The sequence below is a fragment of the Podarcis vaucheri genome (genome assembly GCF_965113315.1).
Source record: "Podarcis vaucheri genome assembly, chromosome: 17".
Taxonomy (NCBI): domain Eukaryota; kingdom Metazoa; phylum Chordata; class Lepidosauria; order Squamata; family Lacertidae; genus Podarcis; species Podarcis vaucheri.
The window spans coordinates 31,503,082-31,526,370 of record NC_138755.1 but is presented as its reverse complement, the minus strand read 5'-3'; the positions used below and the strand labels follow the sequence as shown (position 1 = coordinate 31,526,370).

General features: G+C 43.1%; 1 protein-coding gene across 14 annotated transcripts in view; it reads right to left on the bottom strand.

Annotated features, from left to right (window-relative positions):
- Positions 1–23,289, bottom strand: part of NRG1 (neuregulin 1) — a 499,123-nt gene that overhangs the window by 164,445 nt on the left and 311,389 nt on the right. The window contains exon 1 of one of the 14 annotated variants that reach the window (XM_082204837.1): positions 13,061–13,598. The exons of 12 other annotated variants lie outside the window; for them this stretch is intronic. In XM_082204837.1, the coding sequence (XP_082060963.1) occupies positions 13,061–13,211 (151 nt within the window). In that variant the 5' untranslated portion in view covers positions 13,212–13,598. Of the gene's footprint in view, positions 1–13,060; positions 13,599–23,289 lie in introns of those variants that run through there. One more of the 14 variants, XM_082204819.1, reaches the window with a different exon arrangement.

Sequence of the window (23,289 nt, the reverse complement as noted above, 5' to 3'; positions counted from 1 at the left end):
CTAACTGTGCTCTCTCAAGTCCACACTGCTAACTCCAAACTGAAGGGTATTGCTCTACAATTTATAAGTTTTTGCCTGTGAAACGCACATAGAGGCCTGATCAGAGTATTATACTGGGGTGAAACGGAAGGCAAGCCTGGTTATGACATGCACTCAGAATGGAAGACAGTAATAAAGTCTGGGGTTTGGGTGTAACAGATTTAAAGTCCCTCAGCTTTCTACAGTTATTTTATATTATTAATTTGACTTATTTGTTGCATTAGTCGCCTAATTAAAAAAAAAAAGGCTAAATGACTCAGAAACAATAAAAACAGTGTTAAAACACATAGCAACCAATACACTAACAAAACAACAGCCTCAAGAACCACACCACCACCAACACATTAAAAATATCAACAGTAGGGTAACTAGTCACAATCCAACAAATGCCTGGAAAGAGTGTATTAACGTGGAACTGAAAATACATTAAAGTCAGTGCCAGATGGCTTACTAGGAAGAGCATTCCATAGCTTGGGGGGGGGGCACAATTGAAAAAGCACTCTCCCATGTTACCACCATTTAGATGTATCAAAAAAAGGAGCACATGGAGAAGGGAACATAGTTTGGATAGGTTCGTGTTAGGAGAGGTGTTCTGTGCCGGATTGGGGCCCTGAGGCATACAAGGTCCTGTACATTAAAACCAGAATTCTGAATTTGGCTTAGAAATGTATAGGCAGCTAGAATACCACTGCCAGAAGTGATGCTTCATTCTAGCTGGTAATTTGGCCAGAATGCAGCCACCCGTGTTCCAATACTCCATGACGGTGCCATTCTAGCAAGCCTTCCTATAATAAATAAGAATGGCTTTGGGTACCTTGCTTCATATAGGATCCACTATCTGTTGCTTTATAATATGGGAGTGTGCATTACTTTTCCATCTCAGGAATGCCCTTGGCTCAAGTAAAATGAACTCCCCCACCACCCCAAACTCAGATGTAAAGAGATGTAAAACTGACTTTTAAAGTTTGATGTAACATATTAACAGAAATATCAAAAAGAGGTTATCATTAGGCATGCCTTTACCGGATCATGTAAGTTGGCCTCTTCAGCAATTATCTGGCACGACACATCTTTCTTCTAACATTTAAAGAAGACCCAGCAGTTGCTTATCATTATTTGACTGATTTAGTTACAGGAAACTGCCTGAGCGGATTTGAGTACATAAGCCAGTGACGATTCAGTTAGATTTCACAATGTCTAATGCATCTCTTAAGGAGTCAGCAAACAGTTTTTGTTGATGGCTGTGGTGATGCTCACAATTAAATCTTTCACCCTTCTATCAATTATCTATAGGTCCATCTTCCATGGCCACACACAGTATATCTTATTACTTTCCATATATCCATTTTTGACAACCATTCATTTTTTAGTGCACCCCACCCCTTCCAGCCATCTTCAGACTCCCTTAAGCTTTCCCTCATATTTGAATATTCAGGAGGCACAGTGGCTAATCGTAAGTTCATCATATAAATAATACAATTATACTGAGAACCTGGATCATTCAGACTAATAGTGAAGTAAACTTTACTGCGATCTCACAAGTGGGCAGGTATGTAGAATAGGGATTTGACAAAGCGCACTTGACTGCAAAGTCATACCCTGGAGTGGAACTGTTCAAAATGCACTTATGCACTTCTGTCTTATGCTGATAGACACGAGGATGCTCTGTCACTTGGTGATTAGTTGCTGGCACTCCTACAACCTCAACTTATGATTCCAGATATGCTCTTGTCATTTTCCAATCCTTTCCCCTTTGTTTCTATTTTTTTTTTTTTTTTAATAATTTTTATTGGATTTCTTTTTTTTGCACACAAAAAGAATAAACAATACATACAACAAAAAATTGCCAACAGTTTTATGTATTTATGTTGTAGTTTCTCTATTTTTGTTTTCTTGTCTGATTTTCTGTTTTTCTTTTATCTCTTCTTCTTTTATAGCACTTAAGTGTGGCAACTTTCCCCTTTGTTTCTAAACCCTCTCGCTTCATATTCCCTCCTGAACTGTATTTATAATGGAAATGTTATAACACATTTGGTGGTCCAGGAGTACTCACTGGTTTCAAGGAAATGCAAACCACATGCATATGATGAATCACTGGAGTTACTTTGGACTTATACCAGACAGAAGGAAAAACTGTGTTCTGTTCTGTCCAGTCTAAGTCTGATACGCAGTTGGGTTCCGACTATGAACAAATTTACTTGCAACTTCCATCGATCTTAAATACTTCTACATGAATAAAAGTGATAAATATTATTGGAACTGCGGCTTCTAAGACTGCTGTACACCTGTGATTTGCACTCTATGGTTTGCTGTACAAGCCTGGTATCAGCATGGGGCATGGATAACATGGAGACAAATTTGTCCAACACAGAGACTGAATGCAAAGTAGAAATCAGTACACATGGAGCTGATTTGGTTGCAAGCATTTGCCATAAAGTCTATATAAAGTATTGTCTACCTCATGGGATTCTACTCTCCCCCCACAACCTGTATATTTAGATCAGATTTACTACTATCTGGAGTAAATTACATCAACTTTTGCGTATTATAAGAACCTCTTTACAAAGTTTTATTTGTGGCACAAGTAGAACACACTGAATTATGTTTATAGGCTTAAGTGTATTTGTCAATTCAATAGGCTGCTTTTTCTTAGCAAATGATTTGGTATACCCTCTCCTTGAGGCTAAAAATTTGAAACCGTTACAGTGTAATGTATCTGCTCAGAATTCAAAGGGTCTTGTTGTGAGATATACACGTACAGAACTGCAGCATATATGCAATTCTGCAACTACATAAATCTAGCATATACAGTTCTAGAACCAGTCATTGTGAATCTCAACTGCCTATACTGGGCACTCTGCTAAAGTTCAAAGATACCCAGCAAACTGTTGAGCTTATTTACAAACTTGGTTAGAATAACAGTTTGATGATATCATTTGGAGAGAAGGAGTCAAGTGATTTGCAGTTCCAAGCCTCTCAGTTTTTCCGCCACCTGTACTTACAAGTGTTAATATGTCCCATTGAATGGAGATGCAATTTTTTCCGGATTTAAGAACAAGCCAAGCTAAATCCATTTGTTCAAGAACATTTGAGGGCAAGAGAAGTATTAGCAACAAATAAAACACAGCAACAAACCCTTCCACATATCCTCACATTAAAGTCTGACATTTATTTCAATGCACGTACTACTGCCAATTCAGAAAAGTGCTTAGAAGTTGGTTTTTCTCCCCCTTTGGACTACTGTGGACCATGCATGCATATTTTCTGTAAGAAAGGAGCTGTTGCCTCACAAAGTCAGAGTTATATCTTATGCCATCACACCTAATACAGTGGTACCTTGGGTTACAGACGCTTCAGGTTACAGACTCTGGTAACGCAGAAATAGTACCTCGGGTTAAGAACTTTGCTTCAGGATGAGAACAGAAATCACGCACCAACGGTGCAGTGGCAGCGGGAAGCCCCATTAGCTAAAGTGGTATCTCAGGTTAAGAACAGTTTCAGGTTAAGAATGGACCTTCAGACCGAATTAAGTTCTTAACCCGAGGTACCACTGTATAACAATGTTGTATAACCTAGTGTTTAATTCAAGATTGCTATAGCAAACAGGAGTAAAATATTAAACACAGAATTGAAGTCTTTTATTGACCTGCTACAACGAACAGTTTTAGCCATGAATCAAAAATATGTATGCATCCTTTCCACTAAAAATTGTATCAACTGCAGGTCTGCACACAGATCCATACTATACCATCCTGCTTAGTCCTTAAGAGGTCTTGCTGATACGCTGCCACAATTAGCATTATTTGATTAGTATGTCTCCTCTCTCTTGCATACAAACAGGTAGATTCCTAAGAGAACATGAACATTCACTTCAATATAGAAAGAGTCACAGAAAATATGTGGGTCTATAGTAATGGTGGACAAAATTGATATCCAACTTGATTAGAGCATAAGGTCTTATCTTGAACCTCTTTGAGGGGATGGGTAGGTCTGAAACTTTTTCAAGTAAGTAGCTAGGTGGGTCATCCATTTTCTGGAAGACGTCAACAAAAAAGAAAGGGGGGGGGACTAACACAATATGTGTTAAGGCCCACAAAGGACTTATAGGGAATGAGAAAGTTAATGGGGTGTCTTCATGGTTTTACATTCTTCCTAAATTGTTAGTGCTACAACATAAATTGGAAGATGCACACAGACTATCTGCTGCTTGCACTGTGCTGAATGAACAGGTAGAACAATGGAGAACTCCCCTTCCATAAGGTATCAAGCTACAGAAAGGAACTGCTGTAACACAGAATCACTTCCAACGTGCCACCGCTCCCTAACTGAGTAGCTTAGCAGGGGAGGAAAGAAGAAAACTTCAGTCTGGAAGTGGTGACTGCTGACGACTACACTAAATATCTCTGCTTTTGCAAATGGCCCTAGAAATATTACATCAAATATTTGGAACGTGCCCTATACTATCATATAATCTCATATATGAAGATGAAGGAAAAGTTAAGTGCAAGCTTTCTCAAACAGTTACATATGTACGGCATTATGTCATGTGTCACTGATTTCAATGAAACTCAAGCTCCACTGAACCTGAGATAGTGCCCCTTACCTAGTACCCGTTACGTAAAATGACCAAACAATTCCAAGGCCTACAAAAATGGTTTTATTAACCATCACCTTTGATTCATAAGTTAATTTTTTATAGACATTTTATGGATGGATTCACATGACTAGTTTCTCCGCTCAGTCAGCTGTAGAGAGAGCTGTGTGGAACTCAAGTCTTCTTCAACGCACTTGGGAGTGTCTGCATGATAGCTAGGAAGCCACCAATAAATAACTGAATGCCTTTATTAATCCATATTCCAAAAGGATCTCACCATGGAACAGAGTAAGAAAATCTATGTATAATCTGCAATTTTTAAAGTGACTTTTCCCCAATTGGCTAAAGAAAGCTGTATTGTTAAGAAATGGGTTTAAAGAACTTAGGTGGGCAAGTGGAACATGCATGCATGCATGGAACAAGGTCTTCTTTTGCAATGAAACTTTCCCCCTTCTCTACTCCACACATGCCCCCTAAGCCTGTTCTGGGGTTTTCCCCAAAGCGGAAAATAAAGGGGTCCCAGGAGTTTGAAAGGGTGAGGTGAGAGGGGCAGTACCACTGAATTAATGGACCTTGTTCCACGCATGCAACAACTCAGTTAAATCCCACCCCTTATATCTGTGTTATATAAAGGCACAAGTAGTAGGGTTGCCGTATTTCAAAAAGTGAAAACCCGGACACAAAAGTTGTCGAGCTTTTTACGAGGGCCGAATACCGTATGCGTCTGGAATATTCCGGACATATGACAACCCTACAAATAGAAACACACAGTGCTCAAGGTCTATTCAGGCATTCAAACCCATAGCTCATGAAGGGAGCTCAAGGAGATGAGTGTGCTGGCTCCACCTTTGTCTCAGTGCAAGCAAGAATCCTCCTGTATTTATGGCAGCTCCTCACATGGTGCAGAACTGTAGAAAATTCAGAGTTGCACATCACATGGGAAGCCCTACACAAACAGACGTGGGCTTCCCATTTCATACGGTCAACTTCCAACTCATAGAGAGTGTTAGAAGAAGAAGAGGAAGAGGAGGAGGAGGAGGAGGAGGAGGAGGAGGAGTTTGGACTTGATATCCCACCTTTCGCTCCCCTTAAGGAGTCTCAAAGCAGCTAACAATCTCCTTTCCCTTCCTCCTCCACAACAAACACTCTGTGAGCTGAGTGGGGCTGAGAGACTTCAGAGAAGTGTGAGTGGCCGAAGGTCACCCAGCAGCTGCATGCGGAGGAGAGGGGAAGCGAACCCGGTTCACCAGATTACGAGTCCACCGCTTTTAACCACTACACCACACTGGCTCCCAGATAGGAGAGAGCGATGCACCTAGCACACACATTCCAACAGCCCCTCTCACATGATATATTTCCAGAATGCCTGAAGAGATTTAAGAATTTGAGATGACAAATGAAATCTCTGCTTACCTGAATATCCTGGGATATATGTGTTTTCAGTAATTCCTATAACTCTTGGCAGAATCAAAGATATGTCACCTCCCCACAACTATTACATTTCATCTTGGGGAGAGAGCCAGGAATCTCATGGAAACAACTGGCAAGAGGAATACAGAAGCTGATGGCTACAATTTTAAGGAAATCCTCTAAGCACAGAAGGACAGGACAAGCGAAAAGAAAAGAGGACTTGCATGCTAACTAGGAATGGCTGTGGCCCAAGAAAGGCCATGTGTGTATCAAGTTCCCTTTTTCTGATAGAACATATCCCCTCCCATTTAGTAGTACTGTGAAGTCCTTGTAACATTTACATGAGTGGGAGGTGAGGGTCTTGGGTCAAAAAAGGGAGAAAAATATTCTTATGCATGTGCGGAGTGCTTTGTGGATGCATAAATGGATTGTTTGGATTACAGCATCTATCAAACACATTATATGGCCAGATGGATACAACAGGTATACAACTTCAAATGCAATGTTTTCAAAGTATTCTTTCATACTAGCATAGTCTGCTCTTTCACCTGCTATGTCAGATTTCCCCTCTTCAGTTTTATTGGAATATCAGGCAGTGCCATTAGAGTGTCATATTTAATGATACTTAATCTTTCCCTCTTCCTCAAAAGGAAAGAAATATGTTTATAGTTAAAACAGGCATAGGCTTTTGGTGTTTGTTTTTTTTTAATACTAAGTTTAGCGTTTGAGTACACTTGACCATGCTAGTATATAAAACTGAGCACATGATGCAACTTGGCACAAGTCATTAGCTTTCAGTTGCTTAGAAAAGTATTTAATTCTTTTGTATTTTGAATGGGTGTGATCCTGTGAACTATGTACATATGTGATGCCCTACTTAGTTCTGGAAGACAGCAAAAGCACAGCTGTATTCAGGGATAACTAGATGAGTTTGTTAGTCTCTTTTGCTTACATGAACTTATAATGCTCCCTTATTTATAGACCATATTTTTCGCTCTATAACACGCACCCGACCATAACACGCACATAGTTTTGAGAGGAGGAAAACAAGAAAAAAAATATTCTAAACGAAACGGTGGATGTATGATTTTTGTGGTTCATGCTGCGGCCACAGACATGTGATCTGACGGTGAGTTTGGGGTAGCCCAATGCAAAAATCCTGAGGATCCATGTGGATCCATGCTTTGTAACCATGTTTTTGCACCATTGTGGCCCCAGGCAACAGTGGGTGCGTGATTTTTTTGGTGCAGGCTGTAACCATGGATCCTCTGCTCACGACTGCAGCAGATCCCCCTGTCATCCGTAGGCATTCGCTCCATAACACGCACAGACATTTCCCCTTACTTTCTAGGAGGAAAAAAGTGAGTGTTATGGTGCAAAAAAATATGGTAAATGAAAATGTATGTGTACCAACACTAGCCTCTGTGGTTAGGTGTATCTGTAAAGCCTATGTACATTGTTTAGAAATATTGTAGCTGCAGATCAATCAAAATTACGTGTCAAAAGAGAGACAAGTCTCCTTCCTCCTTGAACACTCAACAAACCTTTCAAAACATTATCTGATAATGTTCTAGGACCACTTTATGGCTAAGCTTGCATGCACCAAACCATCTGAGCATACCATGTCAAGTCCAAAGATGAATAACTACAAGCGGACATCCACCTGCCTTCAGAACTATCAATTTAAGATAGATCATCTTTTGGGGTAACATTAGCATTCAGATCTAAGGGACGCGGGTAGCGCTGTGGGTAAAACCTCAGCGCCTAGGACTTGCCAATCGTCAGGTCGGCGGTTCGAATCCCCGCGGCAGGGTGCGCTCCCGCTGCTCGGTCCCAGTGCCTGCCAACCTAGCGGTTCGAAAGCAACCCCGGGTGCAAGTAGATAAATAGGGACCGCTTACTAGTGGGAAGGTAAACGGCGTTTCCGTGTGCTGCGCTGGCTCGCCAGATGCAGCTTTGTCACGCTGGCCACGTGACCCGGAAGTGTCTGCGGACAGCGCTGGCCCCCGGCCTCTTAAGTGAGATGGGCACACAACCCTAGAGTCTGGCAAGACTGGCCCGTACAGGCAGGGGTAGCTTTACCTTTACCTTTACCTAGCATTCAGATCAATTTGGAGTGATGTCCCAATACAAATTATCCTATTCTCAAACTATTGCACTGCCTTCTAGCTTCAACGTATCTAACTTGAACTGTTTATCTGTGGCTAACAAAGGTTTTATAAGCATTGTCAAGAATTTACAGCTTGTTTGTTGTTCTTTTGCAGAAACAGCAAGGGTTTAGAACTGCCTCATTTGTTTCTTGCACGCTATTGACCTCAAACCAACACTAAAATCAGGACTTACTTCCAAATGATGGATTTATAATGGAGGCTTAAATCTGAGTTATTAACTTTTTTCAGACTGATAAAATCGCTGAATTTTTCTATTGTCTAATTAATCTTAATTGCGTATCTTTTTTAGTTTTAAAGGTTTTTACACTGTGATTTTCAACCTTCTGAAGATAAGTAGTTGCATTCCTTGTATAATGGTCCCTCCTTCCATACATACAATACTGTATCCTATCTAATAACCCACTCTATTTTCTTAATGGTTAATTCTCCATTGCACTTCTTAAAAACACAGAGTATATATAAACTGCTGTTCTAAATAAGCTTGCTTATTTCAGAACTTTATTTCCATAGATTTAATTACTTAGCAGCAGTATCTGTTGCCATCACCTGAAAATGATATCATGAAACGTAAGAAGAATAAAAAATACTATCTGAAAATATTTTCAGCTTACAACTTAAAAGCTGCTTAAGGCAAAAGAGTGACATCTCTCCCGCCTCTGTTTAATATAAAGAAGTATTTAGTAACATACTGTTTCCTCAAAACAAACAAGATTATAGGTGTATATTAGGTTCAGGATCAAATCTACTTGTCCCCATGGATTTGCTTACCGCCTAGTACAATGGCATATTGGCTTTTGCAATGTTGGCATTATTACATTAATACAGTTTGAGAAAACAACAGGGGAGGGCAGTATTTTACAACATTATCTTGCAAAGCTGCTCCTAAACAGAAAATTCCATTAAAAAGTGCTCCTGATCTAGAAGTGTTCCCCAAGGTCCTCTATAGTGACTGTCTATTGGCATAATATTTACATATTCTTACTGGCATTAATATAAACAGCTTGGTTCTACTGGCAGTCCGTCTTGAAACACCTCAAAATGCACTGAAGTCTACCAATTTAGGATTTGCATTAAACAGAGTGCAACAACCCCCCCCCCACATATATCCCCTTCATTATTTGACAAGAAACTGCCAGCTCAAAGTTGTTCAGTGATGAGTGTTGGAGACATGAACCTACCTGGCCATGCTACTAAAGGTTAACACCAACACATAAGCAAGAAGTAGGGTTGCACTGCTTAGACCAGAGTGGTCCAAGTTTTCATATCAAGTGGGCTGCAAGAGTACTTTGACACGGAACCCACCAGCTGCACACTGCCTTGTAACGTGGGGAGGGGGCGAGTGAGGCCAACACTGGACACCCCCCCCAGCCCTTTCACCTCCTTCCCAAAGCAAGGTGCTAGGCTTGGGGAAGGAGTGCAAGCCTCCTCGCAGGGGCCTAGAGCGCTTCTGCCTCCTTCCCAAAGCTAGGAAAATGCTAACTAGGCTTTAAGAAGTCCACATGCCTCTTTCCCCAAGCCTAGTTCCTTGCTCACCTGACTTTGGGAAGGGCTAGGAGGGAATTATCAAATGTTGCTGAGGGCTGCCCCCCCCAAAAGGCCATGTGTTGGACCACCCTGCCTTAGACCCGCCTCTAGGTGTTTCTGTGTCCAAGTGACTGAAGTGAGTAGTAGCTCTCTCCTAAACAAGCTTCTATACAATCTGGAACCTAAGCCATTGGGATTCCAGATCACATGGCAGTCTGTAGACACCAAAGTATCTCACTCCAGATGTTCAGCCTATTACACATACACCAGTGGGAGGGGATACTCAGTACAACCCGACTCTCTGTTCGTGCGCTGGTGTTAACCATAAGTTGAATGCCTAAAAAGGGGCTTGGATTTGTGAGCAGATCTATGAATTTCTAAATTAAAAGGCAGCTCCTTTTGCAGCTTTACTTTTTATCATTAAGTTTCCCCAGCCTTGTAAGTTATAAAGCTTTGGACCACAACAATTAAACAGTTTTTCATAGTGATACGGTTCCTATCAAACTTCCAGTATGATGGAGATTGACATCGTGCGACTTTTAAACTCCATTGCTCTGGAAGCCATCCCCCCCACAACAGACTTTTTAGGGGACTGGAGGGTGAAGGAGGGGTCAGATGAACTTCCTTAAGTTAACATATTTTGGAATCCACATCTGTGAACCTGAAAAAAATTAAGAATAAACCCAATGAAAGGGCAAGTGCTGCTTTTGGCCTCAGGAAATATAATACACAAAATATAAAAATAGTATTTAGCATTTATATGCCACATTTCAAACGTTCAAAGTGCTTAACTTAAATCATTTCAGTCCTGCATGATAGGTCCGTATTATCTCCATACTGTAAATGCAGGGCTGAGGCTGAGTGAATATTGTTTCTCCAAGGCTACCAGGAGTTTGAGGTGAGATTTCAAACAAGGACTTCCCCGCTCACATGCTTAACTACCCCATCAGCTCTCTCTATCAGACTAATGCTACAATCCTGGGAGGAGTCTCACTGAACTCAAGGGAGCATGCTGCAAAATTATGTTGGAGTTATGACTTTTCAAGGTTTAAAGTCACACAGAAGTAAATTCAGTTGAGGATCACTTTACTGATTTTGTATCTCACTGGAAATGATGAAATGCACTTTGGCTGCAATCCTAAACACACTTGTTTGAAGTAAAAGCATTGAAATTAATGGGACTAACTTTCAAGTAAATGTTTCAGCCGGTTTCCTCCCCAGCGTTATTGTCTACTATGGTGTCAGTTGACTTGCGAGATACTATATTCTCACAAAACCATGTATTTTCTTGAATAAAAGACTGCTGAATCTCACCAGTGTTTTCAGTAGCACATTACAGGTGTTGTGGCAGCTAGAACTATTTCTGGAAGAGTCCCAGCAGTGTAGCATTTGCAGTGTTCTAGCCCAGTTTTTAATGCAAAATTTATATGCCACTAGCAAAGTATTTATCGATATAATGGGTATAAGAGAGGCAGTGTTGGTGGTTTTTGATGTATCAGTTCTTAAGAATGATCAGTCTCCTCTTGTTCCACATTTATCCAGTTATTAGAGTCCAAACTTTAACCAAAATCATGCACTGATATGGCAATATCCACTTTGTGCCCTCAGCAACTGGAGTAACACACCACATGCATACAATCCACACCTTTCTGTAACTCTGTGCTAATTAAATTGGAGCTGCTACCTGTGGCTCTGCATGTGTAATCAGAGACTCTTCCTACTTCATCCAGAGAAATATATAAAAACTGGAGAAAAGTCAAGAGTGGCGTAGTAGAAGCTGTTGAATATGGAAGGCCTGAGTCAAAAGATGGGATCATGCTAGGTCATACTCAAAGTAGACCAGCTGAAATCAATGGACCTAAGAGTCACGACCTAATCGGTCTAGTATACCTGAAGGAGCGTCTCCACCTCCATCGTTCTACCCGGACACTGAGGTCCAGCGCCGAGGGCCTTCTGGCGGTTCCCTCACTGCGAGAAGCCAAGTTACAGGGAACCAGGCAGAGGGCCTTCTCGGTAGTGGCGCCCTCCCTGTGGAACGCCCTCCCACCAGATGTCAAAGAGAACAACAACCACCAGACTTTTAGAAGACATCTGAAGGCAGCCCTGTTTAGGGAAGCTTTTAGTGTTTGATGTATCACAGTATTTTAATATTCTTTTGGAAGCTGCCCAGAGTGGCTGGGGAAACCCAGCCAGATGGGCGGGGTATAAATTATTATTATTATTATTATTATTAATGAAATGAAGTAACTGGACTTGTTAGTCCATTAATTTCAAAGGGTCTCCTCCGAATATGATTTAGGCAGATCCCACACTGAGTTATGCCACACAGGTAAGCCTGGCCAAGTCACCATCTTCCTCATGGGGCTAAGGGAACAAAACGAGATCATCTCAAAGACGCTGCCCTGAACTCATAAAGGGAAAGGGCAGGTAAAAAATGTGATCAATTCATACTTTTATCACTTTGTGAATACAGAAGGGAGGCTAGAGCACATTATGGAATGATGGCAATGCATCCAGGTGAGGTAACTGTACAGGTGTTATGCACCAGATACCTGAAAGATGCTGAAGGGTAAGAATACGTTCCCTGGCTCCTTGTCCCTGTGTGGCGCAATCCTTAGGATGCGTAATCAAAAGTTCTGCTGGGTGCAACGTGGCTTGCTCCCTAGCGAGTTACTTTAGGGCTGGTGGCTTACAAGGTACGCAGGAAGGCTAGGCTGTGGGGGTGGGGAGAAGAGAACCAGACTTGTTCAGACATGATCCCTCAACCCAAGAGGAAAAGGAGTCGTATCAAAGGGTAAATACACATCGCCCCTTATCACAGCCGACCCCTTCCTATGGGATCCGTGCGGCAGCTCCCTAGAGCTACTCGCCTGCGTTTGTCCTGCCAAGCAGCCAGGATAACCTCGCGCGCCTGGTTTCCTTCGCCACCTGGACGGGCACCTGACTTAGGCGCGCAGCTGCAGGCGGACTAGGACTTGAGGAACCGATTATCTCCACAGACCCAGCAATGTTGGTAGAAAGGAATAGGCCGAAGGAGAGCGTGGGGCGCTCACGGGGCGGGGGGGGAGCACTGGGTTCCCCCAAAAGTTGGGAGCAGAAGCTCTCTCGCCTCTTTCCCCCCAGAGGGGCTTGTGGAGTTGGAAGGAGAAAGTGTTTTTTTGGGGGGGCGGGGGGAGAGATAGAAAGTTAACGTGAGGCTGACCCCCTCAGAGCCCCCCCCCCCGGACAGAGCAGTTACCCCTCGCCGCCGCCGCCACCTGTGTGCTCAACCCCAGCCCAGGTACTTTCGCCTCTCCTCCTCTCGCCTCCATGGAAGACGTACCTGGCCCGCTTTCCTCGCGCGCGGCGCCTCTCCGGCCGGCGCCCCCTCCTCTGCCCTTGCCTCTCCGCTTCTTCGGGGGACCCTCGAGCGGCGGCGAGGCGGAGGCGGCCCCGCGCTCCTTCCCCGCTGCCCGGCGGCGCGACTCGCTCATGTCCAGCGCTGCTGCTGCCGCTGCGCCTTCGCAACCTTCGCTGGTCTCGGGCAACGGCGCGCGGACGGAGCGAGCGATCCTCCAGTCGAGAGCGGCGGGGCAAAGGGAGAAGAAGTTTCCTCTGTCTCTCGGCTCTTCTCCGCTTGGGCTTCGGGGGTGGCTGAGCCCCCCGCGCTTTCCTCCGCTCCTCTTTGCGCACCCGCAGCTCTCACTCTGCTGCCCTGGCTCCCATCCCTCGGACTGCTGCGAGAGAGGAAACTCGGCGCAAGGAGTTCTTGCTTGGTTTCAAACTCTGCCCCCCCTCCGCGTTTTGGGTTTTTCTTTTTTGGAGGGGGAGCGAGGGAGTGAAAAGGAGGAAGGAAAAGTTGCGTGGGGGGGGATTCCTTTCTGCCCGCCCCAGGCACCCACACGCACGCAAGCAAGCAAGCAAGCAAGCAGGCAAGCACCGCTTGCCGGGGACAGGAGGAGCCTCGTCCAGCCCCTGGGGGCAAGGAGGGTGTGGGAATGTGGGCGGGCGGGCGGGCGGGGAGGAGCGCAGCGGCGGGCCGCTCTTCCCGAGGCAGGCAGAGCCCGGCAGAGGTCGCTTCAGCTGCGCCTGGAAAGCGACGCCGGGCTGGGCTTGACGTGAAACGCGCTCCGGCTGGTGCCGAGGGAAACACCTTGTGGTTTCAGTTGCAGCTGGATAAGGCAGTGATGGGGGGGGGGGGCGGCGCTGCTTCTTAGCCAGGGTCTCTTCTTCTCTTCCTACCCCCCACAAAAAACACTCTGAAGTAAACAAAAAACTAGTACAACCTAACAGGACACGGGCCTAGTTCTCTCCCCTCCCATACTAGACCCGTGTATTGGCTGTCACGTCAGAATGCAGGGGTCTCAGTGACTAAATAATAATAAGTTATTATTTCTACCCCGCCCATCTGGCTGGGTCCCCCCAGCCACTCTGGGCGGCTTCCGACAAAACACTAAAATACAATAACCTATTAAAAATTAAAAGCTTCCCTAAACAGGGCTGCCTTTAGATGTCTTCTAAAAGTTTGATTTTTCTCTGCTGGAAGGGTGTTCCACAGGGCAGGCGCCACTACCGAGAAGGCCCTCTGCCTGGTTCCCTGTAACTTGGTTTCTCGCAGTGAGGGAACTGCCAGAAGGCCCTCGGTGCTGGACCTCAGTGTCCGGGCAGAACGATGGAGGTGGAGCTGCTCCTTCAGGTATACTGGACCGAGGCCATTTATGGCTTTAAATGCTTCTCCATTTGAAATAAAATATTCCCATTGGGTAGTGCTAGAGAAATTGAATCAAAGGCAGCCTTCAAATCAATGAAGGCTGCCTATAAGACCCCACGGGTTTTCTTGGCGTATTTGTCAGTAAGATGTGCTAGGACAAAACAGTGATCTATGGTAGATCTGCCTTGCCTAAATCCAGCTTGCTCCTCTGCCAAGATGGCCTCAGGGTCCATCCAACTAATTAATTTGATATAGAGGTGTTTTGCATATAATTTGCTAGGTATAGGTAAAAGACTAATAGGTCTGTAACTCGCCGGGTCCAATGTGGGGCCCTTTTTATAAATTGGGATGATTATCGCCTCAGCCCACCCTTCGGGAAATAGGCCTGATGAATCAATGTGGGAGAATATTGTTGCCAATAGGGGGGCCCACCACCCAATGTTGGTCTTCAGAAGTTCTGCGGGAATATAATCTATGCCAGGGGCCTTGTTGTTCTTTAGCTGGTATTGCTAGAGAGATGGGTGTGAGGATGGCCACTGTCACTTAGCTTTCTATGCCCTTCGTCCCCTCCCAATAAAATATTTGAGGGGGCTGCCCCTCCCCACAAGTTGATAGGCACTGCCATTCAAATGGTGTGCGAGCACAACATTGTGTGATTGATTATGTAGGGCGGGACTTAACTGCCCTCCCTCCCAATAGTTTATTTAAGTTGGCACCCCTGCCCGGCACAAATGTTTCCCCAGGGGTAAGTGGGAAAGTGTTGGTATAATAGCGGACCTGGAAAGGGTTTGAACACTCTCTGCTTGCACAGTAGAGCTGTCCAGTTCTCTTCTCTGCCCTTGACCAAAATTTAAAGACAGAGAAGGGTTGTTTCATCTAGTCTGGTCTTTTATGGGAAATCTTAAGAGGCCTAACTGGATCAGGCCAGAATACCTGCACCTACTATTGCCTTTTGGCTAAGGCAGCAATTCACATGATTTTATTTAGAACAAGCTTCAATCAGTAAACAGAATCAGAGTAACAATATTACACTTCCCAGTGTAAACTGGAGATTTTTGTGAGCTGTGAATCAGATAATGCTTTTGTTTCAAAGTTCACCTTCTTAACCCACAAGCTCCCTTGGTGGACTACTATATCGTGCAAGGTTCCCTATGTGAGGATAGCAATACTGAGCAACAGGGTTATTGTAGGGGACATTGTAGTACTTAGAAAAACTTATTCATATGCTTGTGTTGCTCTAAACACAGCAGCATCTTCTCTCATCCTTTATCTTTCCCCAGCATGGAAATTTCCATGCATTTAGTAGAATTTCCTTTCCCCACCCGAACACACACTTTCTTTCATAAAATTGTGCCAATTTTGTGGGTGTTACAGGGGAGCAAGGGAGCTTTCGGAAGGCACCGTTTTGTGACATCATGGATCCCGGCTGAGGGATATTTGGGCATACTGGGGTGGGGGCAGAAAAGTGTTGCCCCCCCTGTGGATTTCATCCTGGACCAAAATAGGGATACTTATGGTACTTCCTGTCTCTAGAATTTCAGCTTTAAAGTGCAATCCTATTTATTGCACTTTATTGATGACAGAATTGCTCCAACAAGTATATCTGTTTTATACGTTTTGATGTTCTCACAGTAACCTACAGGTACCTACGCAACTGCAAGGTGTTTTCCACAGCTCCTGTTCCATTTCGAATTCCTAACCACCGAAAGCTAGCTTTACTCTGTATCCCCCCCCCCGACACATCAATTTCAGCACACATTACTGGGGATTGAGGAGGAGGGAACTGTCCCCTGCAGCAAAGTGATCTCTGTCTTTTTCTATTGTATTAGGGTGGTATATCACTTGCTGTGTCTAACACAGGCTTCCTCAGCCTTGGCCCTCCAGATGTTTTGAGACTACAGTTCCCATCATCCCTGACCACTGGTCCTGCTAGCTAGGGATCATGGGAGTTGTCGGCCAAAAACATCTGGAGGGCTGAGGCTGAGGAAGCCTGGTCTAACATGAATAAAGCACAGGAGAAAAAAGTATTCTTTTGGGGAAAATACCATACTTTGAAAAGATTCTGAGCCTCATTCATAGAACCATCCTATTGATTAAAGTTATTTATAAAACTGTCCTATACAGAGCTGTTTCATGGATCAAGCTATCCCAGTACAGTGGTACCTCGAGTTAAAAACTTAATTCATTCTGGAGGTCCATTCTTAACCTGAAACTGTTCTTAACCTGAAGCACCACTTTAGCTAATGGGGCCTCCCACTGACCCCACTGCACGATTTCTGTTCTCATCCTGAAGCAAAGTTCTTAACCCAAGGTACTATTTCTGGGTTAGTGGAGTCTGTAACCTGAAGCATATGTAACCCGAGGCACCACTGTAATTTAATTTAATGTATTTATTAAATTTGCATAGCTGCCCATTATTACTATTCTCTAAGCTGGCTTTAAAAAGCCCACAACCATACTATTTACAACTACAAAACAAAACACTTAAAAACAACTACAATCAATAAAAAATATTAGCACAAAACTTTGGGTGAGATAGAATAAAAGTAGTAGCACCAACTACTACCTAAGGCTATGCTGCATGGAAACTAGATGTGAGTCAGGATATTTCTGATCAGGAAATTAGGATTTGTTTGTTATAAAAGCTGCACGGCTGGTTGTGTTCTGGTGTGTGTGTGAACAGGCTTGAGGCTGCGATGCTGGGAGTGGGTTAATATTTTCTTCCCATGCTGTTTTCCTGATTAGCCCCCATCATCTGAAGCCCCACAGGCTAGCAGAAACTATATAGGATCTACACAGGTAGATCCTGATCATGCATTCCACAAATTGGGTTAGATCCAGAGCTCTGTATAAGAAAGACATTTGTTTAGTTCACATGTAAATATTTGCAGGGCCGCACTCCAAGGTCTCAAAAAAGCAAGTTCTCCCATGTTAGCATGAGCTGTTTCTGTTAGGTGCAACAGATTTAATCTTGCTACACATCCTATGAACCAGGCTATATGTTGGTAGTTGAAAGAGATTCTGTACCCCACTTGTTTGTATTGTGTTAGTGTATTATCCGATTGAAGTACAGTTTTTGTGAACATTAGCAATTATAGAAGAATCATGTGGAAAGCGAGCAATACCATTCTTAGGTGGACATGCAAAATACCTACTCATCTGGTGCCACAATCACAGGTTTAATAGTATTTCAGTGTTTATTTACTTATTTACTCAATTTATTAGCCACCATGCATTCATTAAGATCCCAGGGCAGCAGTTAATAAAATTAATACAATAAATACAATAACCACATAACCAGTACTAAAAATTAAAAGGCAAGTTCATAAAACAAACGCAACAATGCACAAGACTCATGAGTAACATCAAGGATTTGAGCAGAGATCTGTCTCAAGGCTTCATTGAAAACTATCTAATGAGGAAGCCAATCACACCTCCTTTCATAACCAGGGTGCCACCATCAGGAAGGCCTTCCAATACATTATAAACACACAAACACATGCACACTACTCTTCATTCATCAACAGGACCACTAGCATGACTCTCTCAGCATATCACCAGGCTTGATGTGGCAAGGAGAGTCACTCCAAGTATTTGGGCCCAAAGGCATTTGATTTGGGTCCGAGAGCATATTGGCAGCCAGTAGCTGAAAAGACTACAACTATGGCAATTTACATACTTTTAGCAGTGATCTGACATCACTGCTGTCTCTCTTCAAGTTTTGTTTCATCTCCTAGTTGGGTAAATAAACAGTGAAAAGAAAGCTGCAGCACCCTTTAGAAAGGCAAGGTAGTGGACTGGCTTCTAAGAGAATAAAATCTTGATATCAGTACAAGTTTTTCGACACCTTAATCTGATTAAGTGACTTCAGAAAAGAAGTGACCAGTATTGCATGGATATTGTATGTTCCTTGTTGTCATAAGAACAGTAATGATGTCAGCATCTTCAGATTTCTCAGAAAATTCCTGAACTAGGAGTGATGCATGCTTTAACATGGAACTTCATTTGCATTTACAATCAAGTGTTGTTTTTTTAATCAAGATGTGTAAGATGTAGACTGACTTTATCTTTTAGTACTTGGACTCGTGTTTCTTGTACTTTTCACACATAGGACACGTAGAGTGTGTGTGTCTTAAGATTAATAGATGAACTGGATTCTAGTTCATGGAAGTTTATGCCATACAAATTTGTTGATCTTTAAGGTGACATAGGGCTCAGTTGTTTTTGTTGTAGCAGACTAACCCAGTTACCTATCTAGGAAGAAATATACTGTATTTTTCCATGTATAAGACGCCCCCATGTATAATACGATCCCCTTTTTTAAAAAAAAATCCAAAATTAAGAAATTAAGTTGTTTAGCTTTTTGGGGGTGGAGGAGGTCACTTCTGCCAATCGCTCACCTGCCTGCCACTGCCAATCGCTTGCCACAGCCACTGCAGATCGCACACCTTGCCACAGCCGCCAATTGTCTGTCCGTTTGCCGCCACCAACAGCTCACCCGCCTACTTGCTGCAGCCGCCAATCGCCTGCCCGCCTTGCCACATCCACCAATTGCCTGCCCAACTGCTACAGTCACAGCCAATCACCAGTAGGTCTTGCTGCAGCCACCAATCACCCGCCCCATCGCCGCTGCCAATCTCCTGCTTGCTGCCGCCATTAATTGCATGTCCCCCCTCTGCATTCACTATCCATGTATAAGATGACACCCAACTTTTGCCTTTTTTAAAAGCAAAAAGCATCGTCTTACACATGGAAAAATACGATATATGTATACTCTTTTAACTAGCCCACAAAGCAATAGCCAGACATCTGCTTTGCCAGATACATAGATTAGTTATGCATCACTGTATCCTACTCTCTCTTCTACCCAGTTATTTAGAATTCGAAGATAAGACTGTGCTTTCTGGGTAATGATGATGCTTCTGGGATTTCCGTGTACCGTCTCATTGCATCAGGGTATCCTGGTTCATCCTTACTGTCTCACACAGGATGATGTCAGATCCCTATTTTGGCAGAGAGAAGGGAGTATCAGTGCTCATTTAATCTGTTGTTCTCCACATTCAGAGTGTACCAAATGGTGTATACACCAACATAGTTTATTTTTTCAAGGCTTGCCCCTTTCATAGTCGAAGGACATCAGAGTATCCTGACTCACAGTCTGATAATCACTCATTTCGGTAATGTGACCTATAACATTTGGGTAATGTAAACAAGTTGTGCGAACTTGCTATTAGCAGAAGAGCGGTCTAAAATAAGTTAGCAGAGCAGCTTTTATTTTGAACCTATAACAATGGTATTCCATTTCTGATCCTACATAAAATACATGATTTCTTAAATTTAATAATGTTCCTACTCCTGAACATTTTTGAAGATAGCGTGCCTTAAAGGTAAAGGTAAAGGTACCCCTGCCCGTATGGGCCAGTCTTGCCAGACTCTAGGGTTGTGTGCTCATCTCACTCTATAGGCCGGGAGCCAGCGCTGTCCGCAGACACTTCCGGGTCACGTGGCCAGCGTGACAAGCTGCATCTGGCGAGCCAGCGCAGCACACGGAACGCTGTTTACCTTCCCGCTGGTAAGCGGTCCCTATTTATCTACTTGCACCTGGGGGTGCTTTCGAACTGCTAGGTTGGCAGGCGCTGGGACCGAACGATGGGAGCGCTCCCTGCCGCGGGGATTCGAACCGCCGACCATGCGATCGGCAAGTCCTAGGCGCTGAGGTTTTACCCACAGCGCCACCCGCATCCCATATAACGTGCCTTATGTTGGACTAAATATACATAGGATTGCACTGTCAGATCATCAGGATGCTAAGAGGCAACATGATATAGGTAAAGTACCCCTGGATGTTTAGGTCCAGTCAAAGGCGACTATAGCGTTGCGGCACTCATCTTGCTTTCAGGCTGACGGAGCTGGCATTTGTCCACAGACAGCTTTCTGGGTCATGTGGCCAGCATGACTAAAACGCTTCTGGCTCAATGGGACACCATGATGGAAACCAGAGTGCATGGAAATTTCCTGCCGCAGCTGTAGCTTTTTATCTACTTGCACTGGAGTGCTTTTGAACTGCTAGGTTGGCAGGAGCTGGGACAGAGCAACAGGAGCTCACCCCAATCGCAGGGATTCGAACTGCCGACCTTCCAATAGGCAAGCCCAAGAGGCTCAGTGGTTTAGACATTTGAGATAATTCTGAGCTTCCTTCCGGATAAGATCCTGGTTTGTAGTGCAACAGAAGTTTCCTGATTTTGACGTAACAGAAAAGTGGTGCTATAGACTGAATTGGGGAAGAAAAGGTGGTCATTTTTCTACACTCTGGCAACTGCCAACTACCATTTGTTTTTAAAAGACTAACAAAATATTCAACCTAGTTGCAAGTTTGATAAGGTGGTCTCATGGAGAGAAAAAAAGAATAATCAGAGTTACATTAGATGCCATTGCATTTTTCAAGTAAAGAAGGGTAAAACCCTCAAATTAGTTTAGCTGATATTTTACCTTTACAGTGGTGCCTCGCAAGACGAAAAGAATCCGTACTGTGATTCTCTTTGTCTAGCGGTTTTTTCGTCTTGCAAAGCAAGCCCATTGACGGATTAGCGGATTAGCGCTATTAGCGGCTTTTAGCGGCTTATCTGCTGATAGGATCAGCTGATAAGCGACTTAGCGACTTAGAAAGGGGGCGGAGGAAAAAAACCCCAGCAGGAACTCGCAAGACATTGTCGTCTTGCGAAGCAAGCCCATAGGAAATTCGTTTTGCGAAGCACCTCCAAAACGGAAAACTCTTTCGTCTAGCAAGTTTTCCGTCTTGCGAGGCATTCGTCTTGCGGGGCACCACTGTATATTAATCAACAGTTCCTGAACACCAAAGAAACTTTATTACCTTTAATTAGCAGTACTGTATCTTACTAAGGTAACCAATAACAGAATTATTATTATTATTTACAGCATGATGAGAAAAAAGAAAGCAGTCGCAAAAATTGAATCCATCAAATTGGAAGCTATCCTGTGAATTCAATTCATATGTTAGTATCTCATGCAACAAGGAACAGGGGATATGACTGCAGAATGCTTTAAAAGAGAAACAAATTATGACATAAGACTCAGTTCTGCAATCTACAGTGCTTTCATGTTGTGTTTGAATTCCTGGCGCATAATACTGTGACATCATTTCCTGAGCTATCAAAATGCAGAATCATCTAAGGAACAGAAAACAAATTGGAGCTTAAGTGATATTTGCAGAGCCGGGGCACTGGGAAAGGGGATTTATATTATGAGATGTAATATCTCTCTATTTCCTTAAGAGGTCAGTGCTCAGTAAGCAGCAAATAGTTTGGCTGAATGTGTGCCTTTATAAATATAATTCTAAAACAGATGTGAAGATTTTCATAGTTAAATTTTTCCACAAGTTTGATTTTTTCTCTCTACACAGCAGGGTTAAAAGAGATTGTTTCTTTTCGAAACAATCAGAAATGCTCAGTTCACTGCTGCTTAAAATGATGAAATTGCCCATCATTAGCAAGACACAGAAGTGTATATTTCAAGGATCATTTGAGTGTTAAGATTTCCTTCGTGAACCACCCTGACAAAGACACATTGCATTGCCCAAAATGATTGCCATCACAGAGCCAACCAACAATCAAAGGGCTGGTTTCGTCACCTACTTTCACCCCTACAGGTGAATGGAAATCATTCATTCATATGGGATATTGTACAGTAAAAGTGTGCAGTTGGCAATATCATTGGGGCAAAGGCTAAACCTGTTCACTGCCTCTGCTGTCTTCAGATACCGAGATACATTCTGCATTCTGTTTGTTGGTAATGCTAGAATGAGGGAATGTTAGGTACTGAATTTTATATATATTTAGATAATAATTTATGAATGAAATCACATTACCAGCTAGTTCAAATAAAGTGAAATATATCTTTGGTCATTCGAAAAACGTGCTTGATCCTGGAAAGGGGTGATTGCATTTATCAAATACATTAATAACTGGTTGTTGTATTATTAAGCTAAGGCACATGCAATTGTGTGGTCCAATGTACTTCTGTCTCTTTAAAACTGCAAAGCCCCATTGAATTCAATGGGATATACTTCCAACTGAACATACACAGATCTGAGCCTCTCCAGAACTTTGATGGAAGACTTCTTCAGTTAATGGGGTGGTATCTAATGTCCTAAGACTTGCAGTAGCAGAATGGAACTTCCCCCTTCCTTTCCCCTGCAGCCCCCCCCCGGCACCCTTGAAATAAGCTCCAGGGAGTTGGGGGGGGTCATCCCAAGAAGACGGGGGAAGAGGAGGAAATAGAAGCGTTGTTGCACCAGTGGAGCTTCACTGACACTGCTTTAGATATTGCCAATATTTTTAGCACCGGACAATTAGCAATTTGTAAATGTTGAAACACTGTGGTGAGGATTTTTCTTATTGCAATCACCATTTTGCAGAAGAGTATTCACTTACCTGCACAGCTGCTTGTTCATACTACACATGGCTGATAACAGAAGTCATGAGCTTTGTGTTATGTAACTATCTCCACAAACAAGAGGGAGCATGTAGTTAGGACAATGTTGATTATATTTTTCATCATTCATTGTTGTTGGTCAGTTCTTCTGAGTTCATATTCCAATTCAGTATTTTTTCCATGTACTGATTTTGTAAATCCTTATATCATACTGATCATATTGCACTCTCTCTGTGTGCATAATAGGTATGCATATACATATGTTTTATTCTGCTTGGGTTTCACACCCAAAACTGTATGACTTGTTCTTTATAGATGAACTTTATAGATATTTGTCTCTCATTTTTTTGGCATCTAGATTGAAGTCCAGGATGATTTTATTCTTTATTCTTTCCATCAGGTTATCTTGT